This window comes from Vanellus vanellus (assembly GCF_965231255.1).
Source record: "Vanellus vanellus genome assembly, chromosome: 1".
Taxonomy (NCBI): Eukaryota; Metazoa; Chordata; class Aves; order Charadriiformes; family Charadriidae; genus Vanellus; species Vanellus vanellus.
This window is the reverse complement of record NC_138905.1, coordinates 77676984-77704045: the sequence shown is the minus strand read 5'-3', so window position 1 is coordinate 77704045 and position 27062 is coordinate 77676984. Positions and strand designations below refer to the sequence as shown.

The following is a 27062-nucleotide window of genomic DNA, read 5'->3' as shown; positions in this document are numbered from 1 at the left end:
ATGAAAAAAAGTGGTTTTGAGAGGTTATGCAGCAAACATCTGCCAGATTTACCCATAATGTGAATGTGAGGGTCTATGGAGATGTGAGTTTAAGAAGGTCCTCAATTTAAGATAGTGAGAAAGGGCCTTCCAGTAAATTTAAAAATAATGTAAATCTGTTTGCATATATTGAAATTTATTTTAGTGTTTTTAGCGAGGTATTTTTTCCGTCACGCATGTACACATATGATATTTTGGCAGTTGGACTTTTCATAGAGTCATAGAATTAACGAGGTTGGAAGGGACCTTTAAGATCATTGAGTCTAACCATCAAACTAACACTGCCAAAACCACCACTAAACCATGGCCCTAAGCACCACATCTACCTGTCGTTTAAATACCTCCACTCAACCACTTCCCTGGGCAGCCTGTTGCAATGTTTGATAACCCTTTCGGTGAAGAAATTTTTCCTGATATCCAATCTAAACCTCCCCTGGCACAACTTGAGGCCATTTCCTCTTGCCCTATCTCTTGTTACTTGGGAGAAGAGACCAACCCCCACCTCACTACAACCTCCTTTCAGGTAGCTGTAGAGAGCGATAAGGTCTCCCCTCAGCCTCCTTTTCTCCAGACTGAACAACCCCAGTTCCCTCAGCCGCTCCTTATAAGACTTGTTCTCCAGACCTCTCACCAGCTTCATTGCTCTTCTCTGGACTCGCTCCAGAATCACAATGTCTTTCTTGTAGTTAGGGGCCCAAAACTGAATACAGCGTTTGAGACTAACTGCTAATTAATTTTGCGTTTATTTCTGTTTAAGAAGAAGCATTTAAAATTACCTTTGCTGAAGAACACCAGTAAAGACTTACCTGTACTTTGAAGGCTAAAGAGCATTAGCTTCAAACGTTGCCTTTTTCATTTTTACTACTCAAAATATAGCACTTCACCAAGAGAATTATAGAAGAATAAAAAAATCTATCCTGGTCTAGAAAAGAGAAGCCAGCAGTGCAGAAGTCTGAATTATGATTATCCTCTTCCTGACCAAAAGTCTTCCCTTGGGTGGTAGGAATTATTTTTGAACCAATTTCGGCCTGATGGTCAAAGGCCCTGAATACCAACGGTTCACACTGGCTTCAGTAGGATCAGAAGAAGCTGGACTCTTGAAATCATGAAGTTGGAAGTACTTTAATAGTGTCTAGTATTTTAATAACGCTTTTTCTTCTCACCATTTTTCATTACCACGATGTGACTATATAGAGGTTTTTAAGTTTATACGGTACTATCCAAGATTGCTTTGAAACCATTACTAGAAGTACATGTAACTACCAAAAATAGAGATATTTTTTCCTGTGTGGAGTACTGAAATTGTGGAGAAATAATCATATGAATTAAGGCTCCTCTTCCTTCCCAGTACATGCTGTACCTAGCGTTGTGCATGATTAACCTTCTTAATTAACCCACATAGTTAATGGGGCCTGGGACACACCCCACACACACTCATTCCACCATCAGATGCCTCAGACATTCAGAGACATTGCTTGTGGGGTGTTCCTGCAGCCCTACTGTGCTCACAATGCCTTGAATTCACCTCTTGCCCTCTGATTCCCAGTTTCTTCTCTTTCACCCACCCACTTTGAGAAGTGGAGCCTTGTCCATGTAAAGTAATTATAATAGAATTATCACTCAACATTAGTCAAAAAATAGATTTTAAAATCATCCAATAAATTAGTGGTAACCTCTCTGGTTCATTTCTGAGGTGTAAAACTGAGTGAAACTTGTTTAATAAATATTAGTACCCAGCCAAAACTAAACTGAAATAGGGGAGTTCTAAATGGAACTGAGCATTCACACAAATGTTTTTCAAAAGTTTAAGCAATAAAAAGTATAGCTTGCTTTAAATAGGAAGGAAAATCTGTGTTCAGCAGGCCACTGAGTGGGCACAGGGAACAGTGGAGAGTATGCCCTAAGCACAGAGTAGTCACACTTTGGTATCCTTTTCCATACAGAACAACATTTTGTTTCCTATGGAGCCCCACTGGAATAACCTTTGAAAGAGTTTGATGCGCATACTCTTTGTGCATAAGGTTCTCGCAATGCCTGTGTCTTGTCCATCACAGCAGTTGCTGCTATGCTCTGAATCAAATATAACACGTCCGTAGCATAATCATACATGCCAACAGCGCACTAGGTAGAGCAGTATACCACAAACCACCATCACAAAATGAGCTGCTCAGCCCAGCTGAAATAAATATTCTGCAGAATTGGTTTGGGTTTGGTGTTGTGTTTTGGTGGTATTGTTTTTTTTTAATGGGGAATCATTGAGGAGGGCTGTTTGACTTAGAGTAACTGGAAGCTCTTCCAAGGACTGTGGGAGCTAAGATGGGACAGTGAGATGGGAGTATGTGAAGGAAATTAAAAAGAACAGCATCTTTTCAAGGTCAATAAGCATGTTTATTATCAAAGGCCTATGAGGACACCGTCTTCCATTTCCTGAAAATATATTTTTGGTAGTGGATCATTCTGGACACATACTGACAAAGAGAGGGAGTTAGTTTCTAGTAGTACCTTCTGATATTAAACGTAATAAAGTTACCTGTTAAGATTGTAAGTTATGTGCATTAAGTTTTAAAAGAAATATGAAATGAGAAACTACTACAACAAATGCACAAATTCACAGAATCACAGAATGGTCAGGGTTGGAAGGGACCTCTGGAGATCATCTAGTCCAATCCCCCCTCCAGAGCAGGGTCACCTACAGCAAGTTGCACAGGACGGTGTCCAGGTGGGTTTTGAATGTCTCCAGATTAGTTAGCAAAATTTCGAACTACTGATCTAGTTTGAAATACAACTTTCCTATATTCTCTTGTATTTCAGGTTTGGTTTAGTCTGTTTGTACATAAAGATTTATCCAGTTAACAAAACCAGTCTTTAAGAATTTTAGATGGCTTTATTTCTTTGAAGCTGACAAAGCTGCAGACTTTGCTAATTCAGTTTTTTTAGCAGCACTAATCTGCCAGAAAATAAAAGAAAAGGAACAGAAGCAGAAAAAACTTTTTCTACAGTCTTCACCAGCTGAGCGTGCTGTGACAGAATGCAGCCTGGATAGCACTGAGAGGGCATTTAGAGAAAAGGTATGGGAATGCCATTAATACTTTGGAATACTTTGACAGGTGGAGAAGCTGAGCCAAGCATCACAGGAAAAGAACATTGCCAAGCTTTGAGGCCAGTTAATTATACCAACTCCTTTTATGAACAAATTCCATGCACAGAGTTTCTTGTTTGCTTTTAAAACCAGTTAGCAGAAGCAGCAGCTCTGTTTTCTTTTGTGTGTTCCAGTCTTGCTTATTAGATTCACAGCATTAAAAACGAGTGTATTAGAACTCCAGATTCTTTAGGCTAAAACAAAATCAGAGTGCATCGAAGCTTGATGGCTAAGGTGTTTCATAATGTGAATTGCTAGATCACTCTGTCAAATCCAAGTAAGTAATGACTTACACTGAGCAGTGACTAGTTATCATTGTCTGACAATTATTTTCTGACCTGCATGAAATAAATTATTAGTGGATAGGTGCTACTGCAGAAACACATTTTTTCATACGTTGTGGCAAGCTTAGAATAGAGAATGGAGCTGGAATAGACAAGGCACGTGACCTCTCCGCATGCCCTTAGATGTGATCTTAACTGAAGAGGGCTGGGGAGTGCGATGGTGGAACATAACTGTGTTCCAGCTGCTTTATGGGAAGGTGAAAAGAAAGAAAATTTTCTGACACTCATTCTTGTGCCTTCATGTCATGAAAACCTTGACTCTCTAAGAAAAGAGAAGCTGATACTGTGCATCAAGACCTCATATTCTACTACAAACTCAGTTACACAGACCTGTAACTGTGCTTTCTCAGCCTTGAAAAGACAGGAGAGGAGGGACAAACAAGGCTACAGGGACATTCAACATCTTGACCCTTTTTCATCCTGTATATCTTTGATATGGAGGTCAAGGCCTGGATTGGAAGCACAGTACATCTGACCTTACAAGCTTTCCCAGTCCTTGATGTTTATTTTGGGCTTTCTAAAGTCTCTCTATACATTATCTTTACACTGTGATTTTGACAGTTTTGAATGAACAGTAATCAGCTTAGAAGCAGATGGGATACTTGTCAAAAAATGGCGGGGGGAGAAAAGCCTTAGGGATGCTTGCAGTATTCAGCAACCCAGTGTGAGCTAACATTTCAGAAAAACAAACCAGTCTTCCTATTGTTTCATGAGCCTTATCAAAATCTGCAGTAAGTCAACTTTCAGGCATTTTACAAGTCCCATAAGCAAAACCACATCCACATAGCTCCTTTGCAACAGCCCATGAATTAAAAAAATAACCGAAGAAATGTGTGATATGTTTATATAACAGCTATGTTAACTATTCCATGTCTTCTAACGTTTTCCGGTATTCTTTGTGCTAACAACCCATTTTTGATAAAGGGAACTTTGATACTAGGTTATGCCACGGATGGTTTCAAAGTTCCATTAAGACAGGTGTTATCAAACAGGCTGATCTACCAAGTATTTTTAGCTCTGAATTTTGAGGCAGAGTTATTATTTGAGAAACTTGTCTGACTTGTCATTTGAGAATGTGTGATTGGGAATACTGTTGTGTAGTGAGCTTATTAATTAAACATCTGACAGTCAGAGCATGCCGGGGTAACCTATTTGATCAGTTCACAGAGAAGAACGTTTGAAAAGGTCTTGTAAAAAATGCATTATTGTTTTAAAAGCTTCATGAACTTGATTTTTCTGAACAAAACACTATAAATTGTATTCATTACAGCTGTGTTCAGCCTATCAGGACATTGAAAAAGCCTTCAGAGCAATCGATGTCAGTCAGAGTGGATTTGTGTCTTTGGATTACTTGAAGTCAGTTATAAATAGCTCTATATTTCCTTCGCCAAATGAAACTTTTCAAGAGCTAATGAATAGGTAAGAATCACATTATTTTCTTAGGGGACATTTTTTAGCACTGCTGCCTTATAACTTTATTATTGCTTTTTGTGACTACCATCATTAATTCATCTTACTTGTGCCTGTGTTGCAGTATGTATGGCACAGGATGTAAAAGCTGATATAGCTGGGTATAAACCCAAGTTTTTTGCAGTGAGGTATATAGGCTTAATGGAGTAGAAGCTTTAAGTTACTGCTTTCTTACTTCTATTTGCTCAAAAATTGGGATTTAATTTCCTAAAGGGAGCGTTACTCTTGCATTCAAATGACTAGTGATGTGGGATGGTGCGAATTTGCTGGAAGAGTAGCTTCACGACTGTTAGCACCATATTCGGATGGTGACAGTGTAACTCTACAAGGCTCTCCTTTTTAAATACGTTGGTGTGGCAAGGGAAAGAAATGAAGTGAAACTGAAGTGAATAAATGAACTAATGCTGAAAGCTTTCACTCTGCGCTGCTCATTGTCAATCACTGAAAAAGACAACTGAAGGGACTCTTCTGTGCTGCATAATAAAAGAATTTCATATCTGGAAATTTGATTTTAAACTAAAATAAGGCAAAAATCTTTTGAACTTCTGTTTTGACATTGTAAAAAAATTTTAGTAACTGCGGTGAACATTGAGAAATCATGCCAACTACTAGATTCAGGTCAATGTACTATTTTACTTTAACCAGGCATCTTTGTAACTCAAATCATTTTGTTAGCAGTATAGTGTACAGAAGATATATGGGTAGAAAACATTTTCCTGCCCAGCCTCAAGGATCTCAGCATACAGAGTTTAGGCCACAGGACATTTTCCAAAATATGATTTCCTGGACATGATCACTTCAGCATATGCTGACTAGCTTCCTGAAGTCATATGTCCTTTTTAAAGCCAAAATATCATAGGAATGGGTGTTTTTCTGGCTTTTGGTTAAATCTAGAGCAGGATCTCCCATGATTAATCTTTTGTACTCAGAAACCAAAAACTGTGAGAAGAAAACTGCCAGAACATACTTTATACTTGTTGGCAACAGTGCCAAGGGCATATGGCCAGCCAAAGAGAAAGGAAGAACAACTTAACTCTTACAAAGCACTTTTACTCCAAAATATTGCTAAAGCATACAACAACAGGACAAGGCACCCAAATCATACAGTGTTAGGAAGTCAGTAACCAGATCATGCATTATGGCTTAATGATTCCACAATTTATAGTCTATCTATGTAAATTGTTGGAAGAATAGAATCATCCATGTAAATAATCAGTTGAATTATCTTTTTCTTTATGTGCACTAGTTAGCTGTAAAAAGCTCAGGGCAGATATACGTTTTACAGCAGCAGGTGCTGTATGAGAGTGTCATCTGCAGTAACCATATTGCTTTGTGCATTCAGCAGATAAATCTGATTTGCTTCTAGTCATTCACAGTGTGATATAACAATGATCAACTATTACTTTGTCAAAAAATTGCTATTATGTTTTTTTTTCAATTCATGTCACTTGCTAGTTTAAATCTTAAAGTAAATCTTGCTCCTAAGAGCAGTTGCATAATGGAAAGATTTCTGCATGTATTCTTCCACTGGAGCTTTCTCTAGCATTTGAAAAATATAGTGACATTTTAACGATGCTGTAAACAGAAATGTTCAGGCCTATGTATGCCATATCTCTTAGGTGATATTTCTCAGATAATGTGATTCAAAAGCTCCACCAGGTGAATGGAACAACAGCAAAAGTTCCTCATAGTCATCTAATTCTAATAATGAAGTAACTTCATTGCAGCTGATAATAAATGTAATAGTAATTGATGGGCAAGGGACATGATTTCAAGGGGTTTAAGATTCTATTTAAATAATATGACATGAGATGTGCCAGGGAGCTGTTTATAAGAAATAATACATGACAGCATTTTATGGCTGTTTGAGGTATTTACATCTCATGGGCTCCTGATATAAAATTCAGGGCCCACTGAAGTTGATGCAATTTTACCTTAGACTTCAGCTAGGATTTCATCCTTGACTGGTTTAGGACCAGATTACCCATACACTTACCTCAGTATATGTCCCCACTGCAGCAAGATCAAATACATTAGAGGCAGACCATTGAGGTGCACTTCAATCAAAGGACATCACTCATCTGAGTCTGAATTCCCTGTATTCCATCACTTCTACTCTTGAAAATTCTTTCACTTAGAAGTAAAACATCATGAACTTGAGTTTATATAAAGAGTTGCGTAAACTGAAGGAATCAGTTTAACAGTATTTCATCATTCCCACGTGAGAAATATTTTGGTTATGTTTTGGAGCTTTGCTGTGGATTGTGTCCCTTCACAGGTTGAGGGATGTGAGTGAAGAGTATTCTTGCTGATGGTTGGGAGCAAATCATACATGACCAGTATGAAGGCTTTGCCAATGGAGGAGCTAACTTCTAGGACTGTTTTCTGGTGGCTGCTGGGATTTCTAATTGTGACTTTTATATGTGATATGAGGTAAATCATTGTGCTCAGTGGGTCAGGACTTTGGTGAACGTAATATCAGTTAAAAACTCAAGGACAGTTTTCAGCAGCCGAGGTAGTTTTAAACTTTTTGTGTTGCCCTCATGCTTAATTTCTTTAATTTATTATTTATATAAAAGTATCAGATGCTAAGGCAGTGATGGTTAAAAATTTCTCAACAGGTAGCATTTTGTAAAGGATCGCTGCAAGATGATATATCACATGTTTTTACAAGGTATCCATGTTGTTACAGCTCTAATCAGTCAATTTCTTTGGAATTGTACTTGGATATAACCATAAGCATACTTCCAAAAAGCCATGCAGAATTTATTTTTGTTACTTAATAAGGTGGCTGGCCTACAATAGTAGATAAAATGCTGGATTACCACTCACAAAAGATGTGCCTTTTTTCTGGCCCTAGAGTGGAACGATCTTTCTATGCCTCAGCCATTCTACCTATGGCATCTAAATATTGTACTTATTGCCCTTCTCGAACAGCTTGAAATCTGAGGGCCAGTATTATAACCATAAAGAGGGATTATTTTGAAATTAAAAAAATACCCCAAAGTCCTTCCTCAGCATTTCTTCCCGCTGACTTATCTCAGTCTAAATAGGGATTTCTTCAATATCAACTTAATGCTAGGGAGTTCCTTCCCCACTTCCCCAGTCCCTGTGAGGGCCTGATTCATCCCTTTCTGTGATAAAACCTGCAAGAGAAAAGCGCTGTGGTGGCCAGCCACAGGCAGAACTGGAAGAGCTCCACAATCCACTACCCATCTGCAGAACGGGGAAAAACTGATGTGTCTTGTGGACTAGTCGATGGCACTACAAATCATAGCTCGTAATGCCTGACCTTCACACTTCCGCTTTAGTATTTCTTCCTAAATTCCTTCCAGGTCCCAGGATTTTGACAGTTGTCACTGCCGAAGTCTGAGAGCCGACTGTAGGACTTCTGAGCAAGGAGGTGGAAGTGGAGAGGTCTGTTGCTCTGATTGACGCAGCTTTGGCTGGTTGCTCATTTGCAGTGCAGAACTGCTCTCTACAGTGCAATTTGAGTGATTTAGTAGACCGTAGGCATTTGAGTGCGAAGGGATCTCTGTTGGGGGCTCAAAATAACAGTTGTTATCTTGGCCTTAATTTTAAAGATCATCTGTTATTTCATACTGTTTGTTTCATATTCATTTATCCAAGACAATAATCAGATATGAAATATCTATCCTTCCCACAGCTTTTTTTAATAACCCATCCCTCAATAGTATTGTTGGCAAAGCCTTTCCCTGCAGGGAATTAAATGGCTCCCCTGGTGAAATTTGAATGCCAGCACTGCCTCTGTCTTCATTTACCTTGAGTCTTTGGTGCTTGGCCCTTCCCAGCTCCTCTTCAGGGCTCCGGTGCAGTTGCACCGCCTGTGCAGTGGGAGATGCTCAGCCCTTGAAGCCACTGAGCCATGGTGCGTGCGTGCTACTCACAGGCAGAACCACCGTAAAAAGTCAGGTTCCCTCCCCACCCATTAAATACCCCATGCTGTCAAGTTGCGGTCGACCAAAGCCTGAATGCTGTGATTCTTGTAACTTTTGGGTTTTAGCTTTGATGGCTGAGCTTGAGAAACTGCTGGGTAGTCCAAAAACTGGAGGGTTTTTGTAAAAGATCCAGGAAGTCTTGCGTACCTCTGACCGCATTTGGTAATTTTTTAGCTTTGTCCTATGCATCCTGGATTAGCAAATGCTCTAAACACCATCTGCCACCATTATTAGGAGTTTTAAAAGCTTTTCTGAGATGACTGGAGTAGCAAGTCAGCACGTTTCTGATAATATCTGAGGGATGTAATTGCCTACAAAGAACCATTTGAAGTAGGAGTGCGTTTAGCCATGCTCATTGGAGCTTTCAGGAGTACCATTTAAACTGAATAGGAGATATGCCAATGGTTTGGGGGGTCATGGGATCAGGTCCTTATTGATTTTTAAAGCAGTTATTCATGGAATATGATCCTAGTTGGCTTCCCAGGATTTTCACAATAGTTTAACACTTCCAGTACTTTCAAAGTTTTCAAATTTGGATACAGTGAACATCATAACATTTTAAAAAATCAACATACTATTCCCCTTAGTTAGTTTCTTTACTGTTATGTGTAAATAATGAGAAGGGATGCATTAAATACTATCTCATTCTAGACATCTGTAATGTGAATGTCTACGCCTGAACTGCTCCTCCTAGACTCCATTTTATAGTCACTGGAGAGAAACAATGGGCAGGATTCATCTAACCAGTTTTAGATGTCTACTTTAGGATGAGATGAATCCTGTCCTGAAAGTGCCTGTTTCTCCCCAATGACTATAAAGGGAACTTAGAGTGACTCGCTCAGGTGCAGGCATGTACATTTGGTTAGATGAATTCTCGCTTGGAGTCTAGTTCTTCCCCAGCTAGACATTTGGAATTGAGAAAATAAGTTGGCTCAGTTTACATATTTAGTAACAAAGAAAAGCTATGCAGGCTTACTCTAATTATGAATGTTGCACACATTGATATTAAAATAATGATGTGATGTTCTAATTCAAAATTCTTCTTGGAATATAGAGGGGTTTTATAAGAAAATATTTTAAAACTCTTTTATTTTTAAAAAATCAGATTTGGACTGAAAGCCACAGGTAAAATTGCTTGGCAACAATTTTTAGAAAAATTCCGGGATCCTGGGAGCACCTTTGAAAAGAGGCAGACAATTTCTTTGAGAAAAAAACATAAGTAAGTAGGCAGTTCCTTTTTTATGTGTATAACCCGTGTATACATATTTATTGAAAATGCGTAGTGTATCCACTTGATGGTCACCCTTGATTAAATTTGGTTAAAAAATCTTTTGGCAATGCTTTCTCTAAGGGCACTCTTCGTTTGAAGCCTATCAAACTCGAGTCTTAATGAGGTGATTTATTCTTTCTGCTCTGAGAAGAACATAGTGAGCAAAAGAGGGTGAGACATGAAAGTATTGCAAAGACTGTCTTTTTTCCTCTTGCAGAGTAAATCCAACTAGAAGAGATGAAGCTTTCTCCAGTGACACTGTTCTTCAGAAGCTGCGCAGATACATCCAAGATGCTTATCCCTCTTTAAAGCAGGCATTCCTTATGCTTGATGAAGTAAGAGCAATTATTTTTAGGTGTTGCCTTGGTTAACTACTCTTACAGCTAAACATTTGTGTCTTGTATCTGCTTCAAAGTAATCTGGCAACTGACAGTCTTTGTTTTCTGTTACAGCAGCACACAGAGTCTGTTTTTCAAGTTTCTTTAACATAGATATGTGCAACTGGGGACTAAATAATCTGTAACAACCTCTCTGATAAACAAAAATTATTGACCTCCTACAATTTCACTGGAAGTCATGTTGGCCAGTTCTTTAATAATCCCTGTGGCTGCCTTTGAACCCCTGCTAGTTTTTCTGTATATTTCATGAAATGTTATGACAGAAATGAGAATTGGTGCTTTCATAGAAGTTGCACTGGTACCAGAAAAATAAATAACATAACTTTCCAGATACTGCTAAGTGTTCCCCTGTTTCTACATCCACAGATTGTGAGTCCCTTATGCCTAACGTCATACTGGCAATTTATTTATGCTTTGATTATATATTATGACCTGCAAATCTTTAAGAGTAACTGCTTCTTATAATTAAGATTCCATTTCTATTCTAGCGTATTTTCTCCATTTCTCAATGTAGGACTTTATTAGAAAGCTTATTTTTTTCTTGTGCTTACTCTTCCCAGTCATGCTGTGTCAGTGGTTTGTTTGTCATTTTACTGTTCCATTTGTCTTTCAGTTATCTGTGGTCATCTGATGTTTTAAAGTTTTGGGTTTTTTTTCAGGTTATTTGTACACATATGTATGTATAGATGTAAAAAAATATATATACAGAGAGTGAGCTGTGTTTACTCTGTTTATACACACACATATGTATGTGTGTGCAAAAAAAGGATGTATAGCACAGGGCTCAGTCAGCCCTTGCAAGACCTTATTAGAAACAAACCTACTTGAGAATGGGTTATTATCTACAATTCCATTTGAAAGTTTCTGTTATCTGGTTCTGTTATCTATCACACTTGTTTGATATCTGCCATTTGCATCTCATTTCTTAATCAAAACAGCGTGCCACTGGGCATAAATAAGGTATACCATTGCCTTGGGCAGCAAACTGCCCCAGGAGAACAGCACAGGCAGGGTCCCAATGCCCACTTTGCCTCTGCCAGGGTTCCGGACAGCCCTGTTAGTTGCTACTTTTGAGAGAGGGATCCAGATGTGTTAATTTCCAGCTGATGACATCCCTATGTTGACTGGTATCATTGGTTATCTCAGGGATGCAGGGGGAAATATAGCAACAAAGGATGAGGAAAAGGCTGAGGTACTTCATGCCTTCTTTGCCTCAGTCTTTGATAGTAAGACCAGTTGTTCTCTGGGTACCCAGCCTCCTGAGCTGGAAGACAAGGATGGGGAGCAGAATGAAGCCCCCATAATCCAAGGGGAAATAGAAACATGCTACACCACCTAGACAGACACAAGTGTATGGGGCTGGATAGGATCCACCCAAGGGTACTGAGGGAGCTAGCAGAAGTGCTCACCAAGCCACTTTCCATCATTTATCAGCAGTCCTGGCTAACCTGGGAGGTCCCAGTTGACTGGAGCTTAGCAAATATGATGCCCATCTACAGGAAGGGACAGAGGATCCAGGGAACTACAGGCCTGTCAGTCTGACCTTGGTGCCGAGGAATGTGTATGGAACAGATCATCCTGAGTGCCATCATGTGGCGTGTGCAGGACAACCGGGTGATCAGGCCCAGTCAGCATGGGTTGACGAAAGGCAGGTCCTGCTTGACTAACCCGATCTCCTTCTATGACAAGGTGACCCACTTAGTGGATGCAGGAAAAGCTGTGGATGTTGTTTACCTGGACTTCAGTAAAGCCTTTGACACTGTTTCCCACAGCATTCTCCTGGAGAAACTGGCTGCTCATGGCTTGGATGGGTGTACTCTTCACTGGGTAAAAAAACTGTCTGTATGGCTGTGCCCAAAGAGCTGTGGTGAATGGAGTTAAATCCAGTTAGTGGATGATCACAAGTGGTGTTCGCCAGAGCTCAGTACTGAGGCCGGTTTGGTTTAATATCTTTATCAATGACTTGGATGAGGCAGACGACACCAAGTTGGGTGGGAGTGTCAATCTGCTTGAGGGTAGGATGGCCCTACAGAGAGATCTGGACAGGTTCGATTGATGGGCCGAGGCTGATGGTACAAGGTCCAACAAGGCCAAGTGCCGGGTCCTGCACTTGGGCCACAACAACCCCATGTAGCGCTACAGGCTTGGGGAAGAGTGGATGGAAAGCTGCCTGGCAGAAAAGGTCCTGGGGGTGTTGGTCAACAGCTGGCTGAATATGAGCCAGTAGTGTGCCTAGGTGGCCAAGAAGGCCAAGAACATCCTGGCTTGTATCAGAAATAGTGTGGCCAGCAGCACTACGGAAGTGATTGTCCCCCTGTACTCGGCACTGGTGAGGCCACACCTCAAGTATTGTGTTCAGTTTTGGTCCCCTCACTGCAAGAAAGACATTGAGGTGCTGGAGCATGTCCAAGGAAGGGCAACAAAGCTGGTGAAGGGTCTGGAGAACAAGTCTTATAAGGAGCGGCTGAGGGAACTGGGGTTGTTAAGCCTGGAGAAAAGGAGGCTGAGGGGAGACCTTATCGCTCTCTACAGCTACCCGAGAGGAGGTTGTAGCGAGGTGGGGGTCGGTCTCTTCTCCCAAGTAACAAGCAATAGGGCAAGAGGAATGGCCTCAAGTTGTGCCAGGGGAGGTTTGGGATGGATATTAGGAAAAATTTCTTCACTGAAAGGGTTATCAAACATTGCAACAGGCTGCCCAGGGAAGTGGTTGAGTCACCAGGTATTTAAACAGAGGTATTTAAATGCCAGGTATTTAAACAACGGGTAGATGTGGTGCTTAGGGCTATGGTTTAGTGGTGGGGTTTTGTAGTGTTAGGTTTATGGTTGGACTCAATAACCTTAAAGGACCCTTCCAACCTAAAAGTTTCTATGATTCTATATCCTGATTATGCAGGGTTCATCTCCAAACCTGGCTTTGCTTTCCCTCTCCCCACTCTTCCTCCTGCTCAGGGCTGTCTCTGGGCTCAAGTGGATCTCCTTCTCTCATTGCCTACCACAGTCTATCATCAGGTGCGGTAGCTCCCAGAAGAGTTGATTTCCTTATTGGTGAAATGAAATACAATACCTACTGGCTTTGACACTTAATGCAGAAGGAATATGATGAAAAATGTTCTGTCTCATGTGATCAACACAAATAAGTTTTCTTGGATGTTAAATTTTTTTTTTCACACTAGGTTCTGCTTAATAACAGCTAGCGAACACTATTCTCCTGCTCAGCTGCTGTATGTGATAGTTCAACAGATCGGTGATCTCACCAGTGAACTCATTATTAACGTTTAAACTTGCATGAATTTGTAACATTCCTAAATATTTACATAACTGTGTGAGTGGGTTTTCTGCTGTTATGAAAAACCCATGTAAACCAAGTAAAGACATTTCTTGTCTTAGAGTTAACAAAAGTAAGTTTCTTGCTCTTGGTTTTTTTTTCAGGAGATAGAATTAGATTTGAACTTGAATGTCTTCTGTTCCAGGACTGAAATACATTCATGTTCTTATCTAAAAGTTTTTAATAGGTTCATGCAGCGTGCTTCTGATTCTTCATCGCATCACTGCCCAGCACACAAGCAACTGCCTGCTCCCTTTTTCTTCCAACTGTTTTTTTTTTTTTTCTGAATTGTTCTTGATGTGTTGGAGTCTAAAATGCTACTGGTCCCTGTTAATCCAAAATAAAATCCCAACCTAGTAGCAGTGCTTTCTAACATGCAAGCTAGAAATATGTTCCCTGTAAATGTTCTACAAATTTGACTTTAAAATGTTGAACCAGATCGATGTTTTATAAAAGGATGAATGAAGCACTAATGTTCTTTTGCAAGTATTTGTGATTTACTTTAAACCCAGATCCTAGAAAAAAAAAAGTTATACCGGTGTTTCAGCACCAAGGAATTAATAATAAAATGATGTCTCTTACCTCCTAGAATGTTTTCATAAAAGTTTCTCCATATATTCTGAAACACAGAAACAAAAAGGCATTAAAAATAATGTGAGCAGGCAATGTTCAGTATATATGTTGAGCTTACTTTTTAAATTAAAAATTATTATTACTATATGTCCTCATTTTTATACATTCCATTACATTGAGTACATTGATTGATAGTTCTTGTTCTTGATCACACATGGTGTCCCAGTCACCTAAAGCATTGACATTTGAGTCATTTGAAGATGCGACGTCATAGTTTTTTCACAGTCATATTTTTACATAGACTCATAGAATGGTTTAGGTTGGAAGGGACCTTGAAGATCATCTAGTTCCAACCCCCCTGCCATGGGCAGGGACACCTCCCACTAGAGCAGGTTGCCCAAAACACCATCCAACCTGACCTTGAACACTTCCAGGGGTGGGACATCCACTACTTCTCTGGGCAACCTGTTCCAATGTTGCACCACCCTCACAGTAAAGAATTTCTTCCTAATTTCTAACCTAAATCTACCCTCTGTCAGTTTAAAACCATTATGTCTTGTTCTATCACTACACTCCCTGATAAAGAGTCCCTCCCTATCTTTCCTGTAGACCTCCTTTAGATACTGGAAGGTCGCTATAACGTATCCCCAGAGCCTTCTCTTCTCCAGGCTGAGCAACTCAAACTCTCTCATCTCATGCAAATTTAGAAAATGAGAATTGCAGTATCAAGTCGTAATTTTTCATCAACGTTACTTCATTGCTTTTATTTTAGTCTCTTTTAAAAAGGATTGTTCATTTCAGGGAAGGAATTCAAGTAGTATTGGAAAGTCTCCTAGCTCAAATTCTTACTCAAATGCAACAGATTCATAAAAGAAACTAAAATGTTTTCTGTCCTGTGCTGAAACCTGGCATCAGGTAAACTTCAGAGTGTTCCCAGCATTGTAAAAGGTTTAAAGGAACTTAAATAATGGTTTTAACATTGTACAGAAGATACAAAATACTGTAAAAACACTACAGAACATGAATACCTATTTAAATTTACATGCTCAAGGAGACCAACTGGTTATGAATTACATTTAAGATAGGCATTAATATGTGCAGGATAAGGCTACACCTTAATCTGAGATACAGTGTTTTGGAAAAGAAGGGAATGTGCATAAAAATACACTGCCTAGAAATGACTGTACATCCCCGTGGTCCCTGTGCACATGGGAGAAATTACAGACAAGGCAAATCTCTTTCGATGAAGGGGTAAAATCAGTATGATGGGTGAAGATAATGAGAATCGGAACTGTGCATTAATTATTAGAAGTTCATACTATATAATAGAAACAGAGTGCTATCATGTATTTGTAAAAGGTTTATGTTTGCAGTTTGTCATCTGACGGGCAGATTGTAATTAATGTGTGACACTGACAGTGTTGAGCCTACTGTTGCGTAGTTCACTACAGTTTCAAAAGTAACCTCATCTGACTTTTTCTAGACTTTCGATTACCTTTCGTGTCTAGTTCTTGAATATGAGTTTTTGATAAAGAACTGTCTATCTGTGGCCCTCACGAAGTAGAGAACTATGCTAAAATGCCTTTCTGTCAGTTTTGATGGAATGTCATGATATGTATGTCCCATGCACTGGATTGTGTGTTCATCCCTTTAGTGGACAAGCTGGATTTTTTTATTACTTTGATTTGCTACATATTGCACTTCTTAAATTGTAGACTCAGTATTTCTGAATTGAATGAGCAAATAATAGACTGAAAAAATTAAAGCTCTCAGTCTGGTTGACACAAGGAAATGGAGCACTGGGCATATCTTCAGAAGTAGTATTGGCATTTTTTATTAGATGGTTTTATATAGATGATATATCCCAATTCCTTTCTAAAATAATTACATAAAAAGTTCTTTTTAGCTCTGCAGTATTTCATCTATATACATATATATATATATATATGACCACAAAAAGAAGAATTCACCTAGCAATTTATAGGAAAAGAAATCCGTTTCATACATTGCAGTAGCTAATAATAACACCTACAGCATTCAGGCCATGATTCAGTAAGGCACTTTACTACATGATTTTAATTCATTTACTGAACTGGGAGCATTACTGAATGAAATTGTTAACAAAGGCAGAGGTATTCAATGTGGTGTAAAGACAGCCTGAAGAAAGAAATATTTAATCCCTAGCATCTAGACGCTCCCACAGTGAAAGAAATACATGTGAGAACTCTTTATATTTATACATAACATCATGTTTTTTTTGTCAGAATAGACCAGTATATCCCCAGTCATATCACTGATGTTGACTTAGATAACGATCTGGGTAATAAAATTAAATGCTTTGGAATAAATAAAATTAAACTTGCAAGGTAGCCAAATAAGGAAATGCAATCTGCTTAATAAACTATGTAGTATATCTTAACTTTCCTGTATTATCTAAGGTTTGAACAAAATTTAATTTATTTTTATCATAACAGATATTTCATCTTCATGGGTAAGACCTAGGCATTCTGCACAATTGTTTCTTGAGAAGTACAAGCTATCTTTGTAGCTTCAGTACCAGATTCCCTAACTTATTTACTGGGGGAGGTAGGTATATTATCAGGTTTTGCTTCCATATGATTTAATGCAGTGAAAACAGTCTCTAAAGAAAATTCAAATACTAGATAGTAGTTTCACAAGACCATTATCTTTTGATTGCAAAACTTTAAAGTATTTCCCAGACCAACTGATGAAGTAAATAATTGCTCATCCTCTGTATTATTACTGCCACCCTGGATCTCTGTGGGGGACTAAAGGGAAACAAAATTTTCTTAGGGTGAATTTTATGAACAGAAAGATATTTGTCTAGTGCTTCGCCAGGAAAACTGAATCACTGAAGGAACTATTTACTCCTAATTTTTCTGTTATTGTTCCAAAGCCTTTATTCCACACTTTCTTCTTCTGTTCCCCATTATCTTTCCTCGGGTTTCTTTAGAGAAAATAAAGAAACAAATAAAAAAAGAGTAGAAGTTTAGGAACAAATTTAAAATTATAAAATGCAATAGACAGTCATAGAAAAGAGTTGGTGTAAACCCATATTTAAAACTCTCCTACATAAATTATGGATATTACTTGCCATGGGAACTGAGAAAAAAACTATGCCTTAAGTGTCGTCAAATAAAAATATCCTGATTCTGTTGCATGAACACATCCATTGCCTGTTACCTTACAGTCCAAATGAGTATCCATTGGCATGACAATGTGACTGGGCATCAGGTCCTGGGTAAAGATGCTCCCTGAGAATTGATTCACCCTCCTTAGCCAGTTCAAGAATGCCAATAGATGCAGCCTAGCAGCATAGCTGATTTAAAGGATGCATACTAAGATGCAAAGGAAGCATGAGAAATGAAAGAAGGACAATGACAGTAGCTCTCAAATGACGAAAGAGGGACAATGGCAGTAGGTCTCAAATGTTTTGGATTAACACACCACTGTCAACAGTCAGAATTTCCCAAGTCTCACAATGTACTTATAATTGCATCTTTAACTGAAACATCTGTAATGACCCAAGTGTTTGCATTTACTCTGGCCTTATGGACCATCATGGCTGTGGACGACATCTGAAAACTACAGCCCTTGAAAAAGCTATGCTCAAACATAAAATGTTTAGTTGAGTTATTGGTTGTTGTTCTGAAGTTAAACATGAAGAAAATCCTGTCACAGATGAGCACTGATAAATGTAGGCTCATGTGCTATGAATACGCTGAGAGCTATATTAAGATCTAAAACCAGACATCGCTTGATGGACTTTTGCATGGACTTAAGGCAATGGGTTGGGGGGTACATGGTAACAGCAACGTAGACTCGACTCAGCCGAGCCAAGTCCACTCAGACCCAGCAACTATTCAATCAGACACAACTTTGTGTGAGCATTGATTTCAGTCCAGGTAAGGAACAAAATGCAGCTGATAATCTGGCCTGAATGTGAGCTAGTCTGTGCGATACAGGTTTACATATCCATTCACTTGTGGCAGAGTTTACCATCAAACTGAGTAATCTATCCCAAGGTAATGGAAAGGTTATTGTAGTTTTATTCCCATAGTTTTAGCCTTCCATCCAGTAAATATAGCAGTTGTATGTTCACTGGGAACTGGAGTAAAAGTACTAGATTCAGTATTCACAGACTGTTGAAACAGCTACAGAGCTCTCAGTTATTACAGGTCAGGAAGATCTAGCAGTGTAGAATGGCACGTTGGAATCAGCATTGCTTTAGTAAATGTTCACTCTTTTTTATGCGTGCTTTCTTCTTTTGTCTTAGAAACGAGGCAGAAAGATCACAAGAAATGACCTTCGTCACATTTTACGTAACTTGGTATTTCAAATGAAAGATAAAGGAGTTAATTGAGATAAATGATCCAGAACAGACTGGGTACCTTGACTACCACGAATTTTTAGACTTGTTTGAAGAAAAAGAATCAGTAGTAAGTGTTTAGTTTTAATTCTTTAATCATAACCTCTTTTATGGCAAAATGCTGGATTGTGTTTTGCTAAGATGTTATGCTCTGCATACAGTTTTTATCTAAGTTAGGATGTTCACATTCTTTCCAGCAATGGAATAATCATAATCACATTTCTAGATTCTTCTTTTTGAAGCATCAATTGGAAAGCACTCTCACAGTTACTGGAGGTTTTTGAAAACTCCAGCAGAATCACTAGCTCACACAAGTGTGTACAGCAGAGGGGGAACAGCAGTAGTACTTCTTAGCTTTCAGTTGTCAGATCTGTTTCGCTGATATTTTTGTTGTTTCTTGTTTTATCTATTATTCTTTATAGTATACATTGGTTCAAAATATATGCTACATACTACACAGACGTTGCATATTTTCCTGGGTGCAGCTTTGGCACCTCCTGAACTTGCAGTTGCCTTATAATGTTTTCCTTTAGAACCATTCACCAAAGGTACAAAGAGGTTATATCCTGAAACCCACAGTCAATATTTCTGTGCAGTATGTCCATTTCCTTTGAAAGAAATTAGTCAATACTTTTTTGCTTACCAAATTATTCTAAGAAATAACCTAAGCTGCAGTTTGCAAATCTACTTCCTAATATTAAGAAGCTATTCATAATTTTTCATAATTTTCAATATCAAATGTCTTTTAGGTTTGCATTAGTATGTCAGCTGACTAACTCCATATTTAACTTTGTCTTAGGTAGTCTGGATAGTGTTTCTGAGAGGTATCAAAGGCGAGCAGTAGTGACAAGAGAGATACCAGACGTACAAAAAGAAGGTCCCATTGAACAGCCCTGAATGGTGTGCATTGCTTTGAAATGCTTTCATGTTAGGAACTGAAACAGGCTGCTTTCCCCTCTGATGGCTCCAACAATAGCAACATTTGATGCAGCAGCTCAAGTCCCTTCCAGCTGGTTTTGAGTAGAATAATGGTCTGGCTGAAATTCTGGGGCAAACTTTACTAGTTGTAAAATTAGCATGCTGGGGAAAATGCAAATGCTAACAGTGCCTACGTGTGCAACTGATGTGCACACTAAGTTGGATTTACAAATTAAGCTGGTTAGGCTTATATTAGAGATGTACACAGGGAATTGCCCATTTCTGTTTTTTAAAATAAGCATCCCAAATGAAGTAAATGCTAGCACGAGGGAAGGCAAGTAAAGGAAATGTTACACATTCAAACACCTTAGGATGAAATACCAGCAGGGATGACACAGTAGCCACACATGACTTTGGTGGCTCTGGTTTCATACTTGGAGAGCAATTCTGCCCTGAGGAGTAGGTCTGTTCTGGACTCTGTGGCTGGGTTTGTACCCAGATCTGGATGAAAAGCAGCTGCAAGGAAGCCTGAGTGCCTGGGAATCCTTTTGTTTTGTGTCCTGATTGGTGAAGCCAGTTCCATCAATGTGCCTCATTCTGTAGAAAAGGCATATTATAGGTTGTACAAATGAAAGAGGACAACTTTTTCAAGAAATCTCTTCATTTTTATAATTTCTCACAAATTATTAGTTCAGAGGAATCTTAAAAGCAGCAACGGGCAGAACCAGAGCCTAGAACCAATCTATGCCCCAAGCCAGCTAAGACAACCCAAGGGGCATCTCCACCTCCTTCCTTTCACCTGAAATTTTGCACAGTACAGTGCTTGGTCAGATCTGCAATTGTGCTGAGATTTTCTGTCAAAAGGTGATCCTGTGTTTGTTTCTTCTCAGAACCTTCTGGTTTTACTGTACTCAATTTACAAGTGAAAAACACTTTTATTTTAACTGCTAGTGCTACAGACAGATCCTAAAGCAGGTTCAGTAAGCCAAAGTTTGTCATTATTTTCCCTTGTGCAAGCCCATTGTCTTCAAATTATGCCCTGAGTAAGTTGAGTGCCACTTGCAATTCATTCAGTCCTAGCGGATTTAGTTTTACAGGACTGAGGGGAGAAACAACAGTAAAAGCTCTGCATTGTTATCAGTCAGTAGACATGCCTCTTCAGTCACGCGAAGAAGCGGATCTATGAAGTGAGGTTTACACTTTCTTGCAGTCACTTTTCAGCCACTTTTCAGAATAAACATTTTTAAAGGTGAATTTTGGGCCTGATGTTACATCATGCTTTGAAATTAGTACAGTAAAATTGTTTTAGTTGAGCATAACTTTGTTTTAAATTAGATGGTTCACGAATAGCTTAATGGAACAAACCAAATAAAGAAGTCTGCTCTTCTTGTTCTAGCTTGTAATACCATAAGTGATAACATAGTTCCTTTTCAGTAAGTGTTGGTCCTCCAATATTAGATTTGTCATTTTAACACATTTTTCATGTGGTAATGCTATTATAGTTTAACCTCAGGGACATTTTTTTTTTCTTTCTTGAATTATTAATTCATTCAATTGTTAGGTGGAATAGATCCTTTCAGACAAAATCACAGAAAACTGGAAAGATTTTCATAAGGCTTTGCAGTCCTATGATCCTAAGCGTACTGACACTAACAGAAGTCATCTAAGAAAAGTCCTACAGCTGTGTTGTTCCTCTTTGTCAGATCAACAGTTTACGAAGTAAGTTGATGATGTGTGAGTTGTAACAGATTTAATGTAATTTCTTACTGTATCTTTCTTCCTGTCTTTTAATATGACAGCTATAGCTGGAGGCATTAAGTATTTTGGTTTGCCTTAAGCATATTGAAAAGAAAAGGTCGGTGGAAGAGATACCCCATTCCTCATGTGATCAGCTTGTAAATCCCTTATTTATTTTCATAACAATTCCATGTTGGAAACTATTGTAAGTTTGACATTATTTCAGCATTTTAAAGGTGAGACAAGCCTTTTCTACAAAAGAACAACTGATGTGCTGGAGATCCGAAACATTATCAAACATTATTTAGTATTTCCAAACACAATGTAGTACAAAATTAATTAAATTATTGTTATGTCTTTCCTCAGCAGACTTTTTGTAAGGAACAAGGAATTGAAATTTAATATTGTCAACATGAAATCTCATTTTCAATACGAGCAAGCTCCCCAAAGTGGGGAGTCAAAAGAGCTACAAGCATGGGGATCATGGGGTCAAAATATCTACGTCCAAAGTAGAGGGAATTGTATAAGGCATTTTATTGCAATAACATTTCAGTCAGGTTATAATCGGGTCTAATCTACTCTCTCAGGAGCTCTAGTTTTCTCTGCTTACAGCCAGTGACTTTCAGAAAGATGTGGAATTCTTTCCTACCTTTGAAAACATAATAGGAAAATCAAAGAAATCCGTTCCAGTCTGACCCTTACAACCCAGTGTCCTGCTGATCATTGTGTGTGAGGAGCAAACACAACAGCATCAATAGGAAATGGCTTTTGGAAAATAATCTTTGATCCTGAAATATGAATGAGCATGAGCTTGATCAGTAAACCCAATTCTACTGTATGCATTTCCCTTTCTATAAATGTCTAAGAGAAAACTTTGGGTGCTATGCATTGGGTTCATAAAAGTCATGTTCAGAGCACAGTGTGTTATAACTATATGCTTTCGTCATCTGTCAGTTTTATAGCTCTGTGTTTTGTAGTATATAATCAGTGGTCATTGATCATGAACAAGTAATTATCCTTTAAATTACCTGAGACTCAGCAGTTATACAATTTTCTAAATAATGTTTCTACCATTATTTGTGTCAATGAGAGATCTGTACTATAAGAAAAGTCAGAAATTACAGCCACTTGGAGTTGGAAAGTGGTCTTTACATGAAATTCTAAACATTCCCTCTAAGAAAATAATATAGAGTAAAGCAATGAGAGGCAATCTGTTAAGGTTTAATTCATTCATCATTGTGGTCAATGGCTCGTTTGCTTTTATTTTAAAAGGATTCAAGATAAATCTTGTGAGATCAGTCCAGCAAAATGCTGAACACTGAGGTTGTGTTCTATCAAAGCACAGGAAGAAGTGGGTATAATAATGTTAGGATTTCTGTTACGATGAACATTGAGCACATTTGCGTATTTGCATTATTGAACTGTGGCATTGTTGAAAAGTACAGGTACCTGTGTTTAGCAAAGTGAGATGCACAATACCGTATATGGGATGAGTTTGGAATCTTTATATGGGAATAACATATAAAATATACATCTAAAGGTAGGGTTTGGTTTCCATTGTCAAAGACATTCAGGCACATATAGTCTTGCATTGGCCATGTTCAGTCCATGAAAACAGGGTCCCATTCACACCATATTGTTAATTCTTCTGTAGGAAACATTTATAAAGGCACCTGTTGTTAGCAGTATCATTTGTCAGGGTCATGGTCTAGAGAGTTGATGACCACACTGAAGAAGAAATGTAATTCTTATAACAAGATGAAGAGAGACCTTATGCTCAACAACACGATAGATGGCCTACTTGATTGGAGAAGTATTTGGGTTTAGGATAAACGAGTAACAATATAGCTAATTAAGTTAAAATGGCTCATCCACAGGTGAGGAGATATTTTGAAAAATCTCCTTTGTTGTAATCTACTTTTAGGGTTGTCGTTCTATGATTTAGCCTGACTTCTAAAAATATGTTTTGACTTGCATCTTTTTACCAATCTATATTTCTTTGTTTTCTTTGTGGCATTAATTTTTATGTTAAATCTTATTTAAGACTGTCCTAGGAAAATGTTGTGGATTATGCAGAGAAACAGTGGATGGCACTGTTCATTCGCTGCTCTAAAGTGGTAAGAAATGCCAGGTTTAAAAATGCTGTATTTTAAAATAATAAGCAAAAAAAAAAAAAGAAAAGTAATTGACTCCTCTAAATGCATACACACTGGGCTTAAGACTATCACATCTGTGCTGGGAATGTCATAACCAGATTGGGGATTTAGCACGGGTGCTTTAAGGGATGCAGAAGTTTTGAGTAAAAGGTGATGAAGTGACTGAATTACATTCTGAATTCCAGTGGTTCAGCTACATCAGTCTTATTTATTTGAAATGATACTTCTGCTTTGGGGGGCTTCTACTATAATTGGACTTTTGCATTGATGTGACTCATCCTGAGGCACTTGAGGACAATACTGCTATCGCTGCAGCAGAATAGCTGGCATGCTTGTCCCAGATGGCTTCCTGTGAGATGACATTCAGACTGGGGAAAAGAGGGAACAATTTTTAAGGGCATTTGGAAGCCTTTTATGGATTACACTCACAAAGCAGATGTTGCTCTGTAGTGTTCACAGCCATTTTCTGTGTGAAGGCTACACTTGTTTTAGCTGAGCAGGGCTTCAGAAATACTAGAAAATGGAGACTCTGTCCCCTCCCTCTCACCCCCCTGACACTTTCTCCCATGCAGTGTATATGGTGTGGATTAGATTTCTCAAAAGAAATGAAAGCTTTGATTTCTTTTTTTTTTTTTTTTTTTTTTTCGCCAGAAGCAAGGCATTGAGGCACTTGACATGTTAAGTTACAAGTGTTTTTTACCACAGGTATTTTTTTAGTGTCATTCTAAATAGAACAGGCACTTGGGATAAGTGGAGTGGAGAGAATGCCATGCGTCCTCAGCGCAAGGACAGAAGCCTCCTGCTTTCATCCAGGAATGCCCCAAAGCTTTATGAACATGAATGAAATCCTGGAAGCAGCAACACAGTGATGACAAGGGCTCTGATTCATAAGGTCTGCTAATTTATACGGGAGTGATTTAAGAGGGTAATTTAACAGGCCCAGGGAACTACCAACTTGACCTCTTCGCTGGGTTACCCTCGGAATAACAGAAGGTGCTGAACAAACACTGTGTCTGTTCCTGGGCTGCTAGGGTTCACATCCAGGAGTATTAACTTGGGCTGCTAGTGATTTCATTTTATATTCATATGCCAGGCAGCAAGTTAAGGTAAACAAGGGCTTTCACTCACGATTTCTGACAGATTTAGTTGTGCAGTGGCTGTGATCTTTGCTCCTTCTTCCACCAATGCAGGTGAATTTGACATGTCAGCGTTGAGTAAGCCAAGTTTCCTCCAAGTGTCCACCATATAATTCAAATGTTAATTATGCAGGGTATTCACAAAGAGTAACTGTAAGGGAGGCTTGTGTCCTTAAGTTCTTTCTAGAGTCAATGGGGTTCTTCCAGGTAATGATGCAGTGTTTAAGTTAGGTTCCTGCTTTCTCTGTAGGCTACAGAAGGAGCCTGGGAAGGCTAGTTTCCAGTGCCTAAGGATAGCCTTTGGAATAATGCCCTTAACTGTATGTGGAAAAGAAATGTATTACTTTGATTGTCTTTGCCTTAAGATGTTTGTATTATGCATTGTTCTCAACCTCCCAGATTATTTTAAATTCTTATTTTATCCAGGTTATGCTATAAATATAAGGATAACTCTTCTGATGGAATCTTTTGCAAGATGCTTTTGGATAACTTAAAAGTTGCTGTTCTTTTGGGTGACTTAAATGGTATCAGCTCCCATATATCAAAGGAAAAACAACAAAGAGAAGAAAAAAGGCAAACAGAGCTTTCAAAAAGGTACTGTTATTACAGACAATTTTCTATTTAATGTAAAGAAAAAAAAATGTATAGAAAGGAGACTTTCAGATAGACTGAGGCTACATGCTGTTTTTCTAATGGTAAGTACTGTCCTGGGCTCTCTCATTTTGCAGAGATATATTCAGAACTGTACAACACTCAAAGCATTGCATCAGGAGAGCAGACACACATGGATCATTCATCAAAGACTCTAGGATTCAGGTAAAAATGGTTGAGCTCGTGTTACCAGGTCCACAAGGATTATATCTCACCGCATCATTCAAAAATTGGGGTTTTGCCCTCTAGATGATGTCTGAAGAGTAAGCTTGTGATCCTCTGTAGAATCAGTGCAGCTCGTTATTCAGGAACTGGATTTGGACATCCTCATGCCATAGGTACAGTTTCCAACTGAACCAGCATCATTGATATTGGTACCCAGGTTACCAAGATGTATGACCTATTGTTTCTCCTCACTTCTTACTTTTGAATATATGTAAATGCCTGCGTAATCTGGAGGAGAAACAACAAACTTTCCCTTGTAATGGGATGAGGTTCTCTTAAAAATTTTTTTTTCTTATATCTGCACGATAATCTACATGTATGGTCTGACCTGGGACATAAGTATTTCCTTTCACTTGAACCCAGAGAATGCTTTACTCAAAAATTTTCATGGAAGCATGCTCACTGCCTATCTTCCCTCATTGTTAGGCTGGTATTCCATAAAACAGAATGGCCTATGCAAAGCTCACATTTCTGTCAGGAGCTTTCAAGACAGGAGTATGCCTTCTCTTGCCCCATATTCTCTTCAGACGTCTTTATTTCCTCTTAAACGATCTGACCTTTTTGTGTTTTTTTAGTCCTCATCTGAATCTCCTTCAGAGCAGCTCTAGGGAGTGCCTGATCTGCGCATTCACATGTCAGAACCAACCTATGGCTCAAAAAGCCCCTTTCTGTTGTCTCTGTTCTGTTGTCTCACAGTCTTGCCACAGGAACTCCACAAACCTTTCAAAGGAGGCCAAATGTTGCAGGGACACCAAACATGGGTATAAAGACCTCTGAGCTCTGACCCTGAATATCAATTTCAGTGCCGCTCTTAATGCAACCTTCAGCAATGGTCTCACAAAAAGGTTTGTAGGCCCACCAGGACCTTCATGTTTCTGTCATGAACATAGAGGAGTTGGCAGTGGATATTTGGCATTTCAATCACCAATATGAGGTTTCAAATGCCTGCCGAAGGACCCTGCCAAAGGACAGCTTGCACTCACTAGAATTCCCTTATCACTCTTTGCCAAGCTCTGCTGTCAAAGGGCAAAGCAGAAGAGGAGCATGCTATCCATCTTCTGAAGGCACTGGGACATCCTTCACTCTCTCCCAGCAAGGTCTTGGGATGATACAAGCCTTCTGGGATATTTTTAAAAAGACCACAATCTCCTTTACCTTCTTGCCATGGTGACTGCTGCCTATGAGGCCTTTGAACTGCTTTATACAGTATAGTCACTCACTAGCTATTGGGTGGATGTCAACTGTTTGGAAGTGTTACCCAACTACATGCCAGCCGTTCATGTGAGACAAGTTCTCAGGCACATGGCTTGAGTCTTTTTACTATGTCAGGCC

General features: G+C 38.9%; 1 protein-coding gene across 1 annotated transcript in view; it reads left to right on the top strand.

Moving 5' to 3' along the window:
• Window positions 1-27062, top strand: part of EFCAB6 (EF-hand calcium binding domain 6) — a gene marked incomplete at both ends in the record, with an annotated part of 118999 nt that overhangs the window by 28946 nt on the left and 62991 nt on the right. The window contains 7 exon segments of the mRNA XM_082481234.1: window positions 2938-3107; window positions 4793-4941; window positions 10057-10170; window positions 10439-10556; window positions 18885-18977; window positions 21396-21544; window positions 25281-25448. Coding sequence (XP_082337360.1) covers window positions 2938-3107; window positions 4793-4941; window positions 10057-10170; window positions 10439-10556; window positions 18885-18977; window positions 21396-21544; window positions 25281-25448 — 961 coding nt within the window.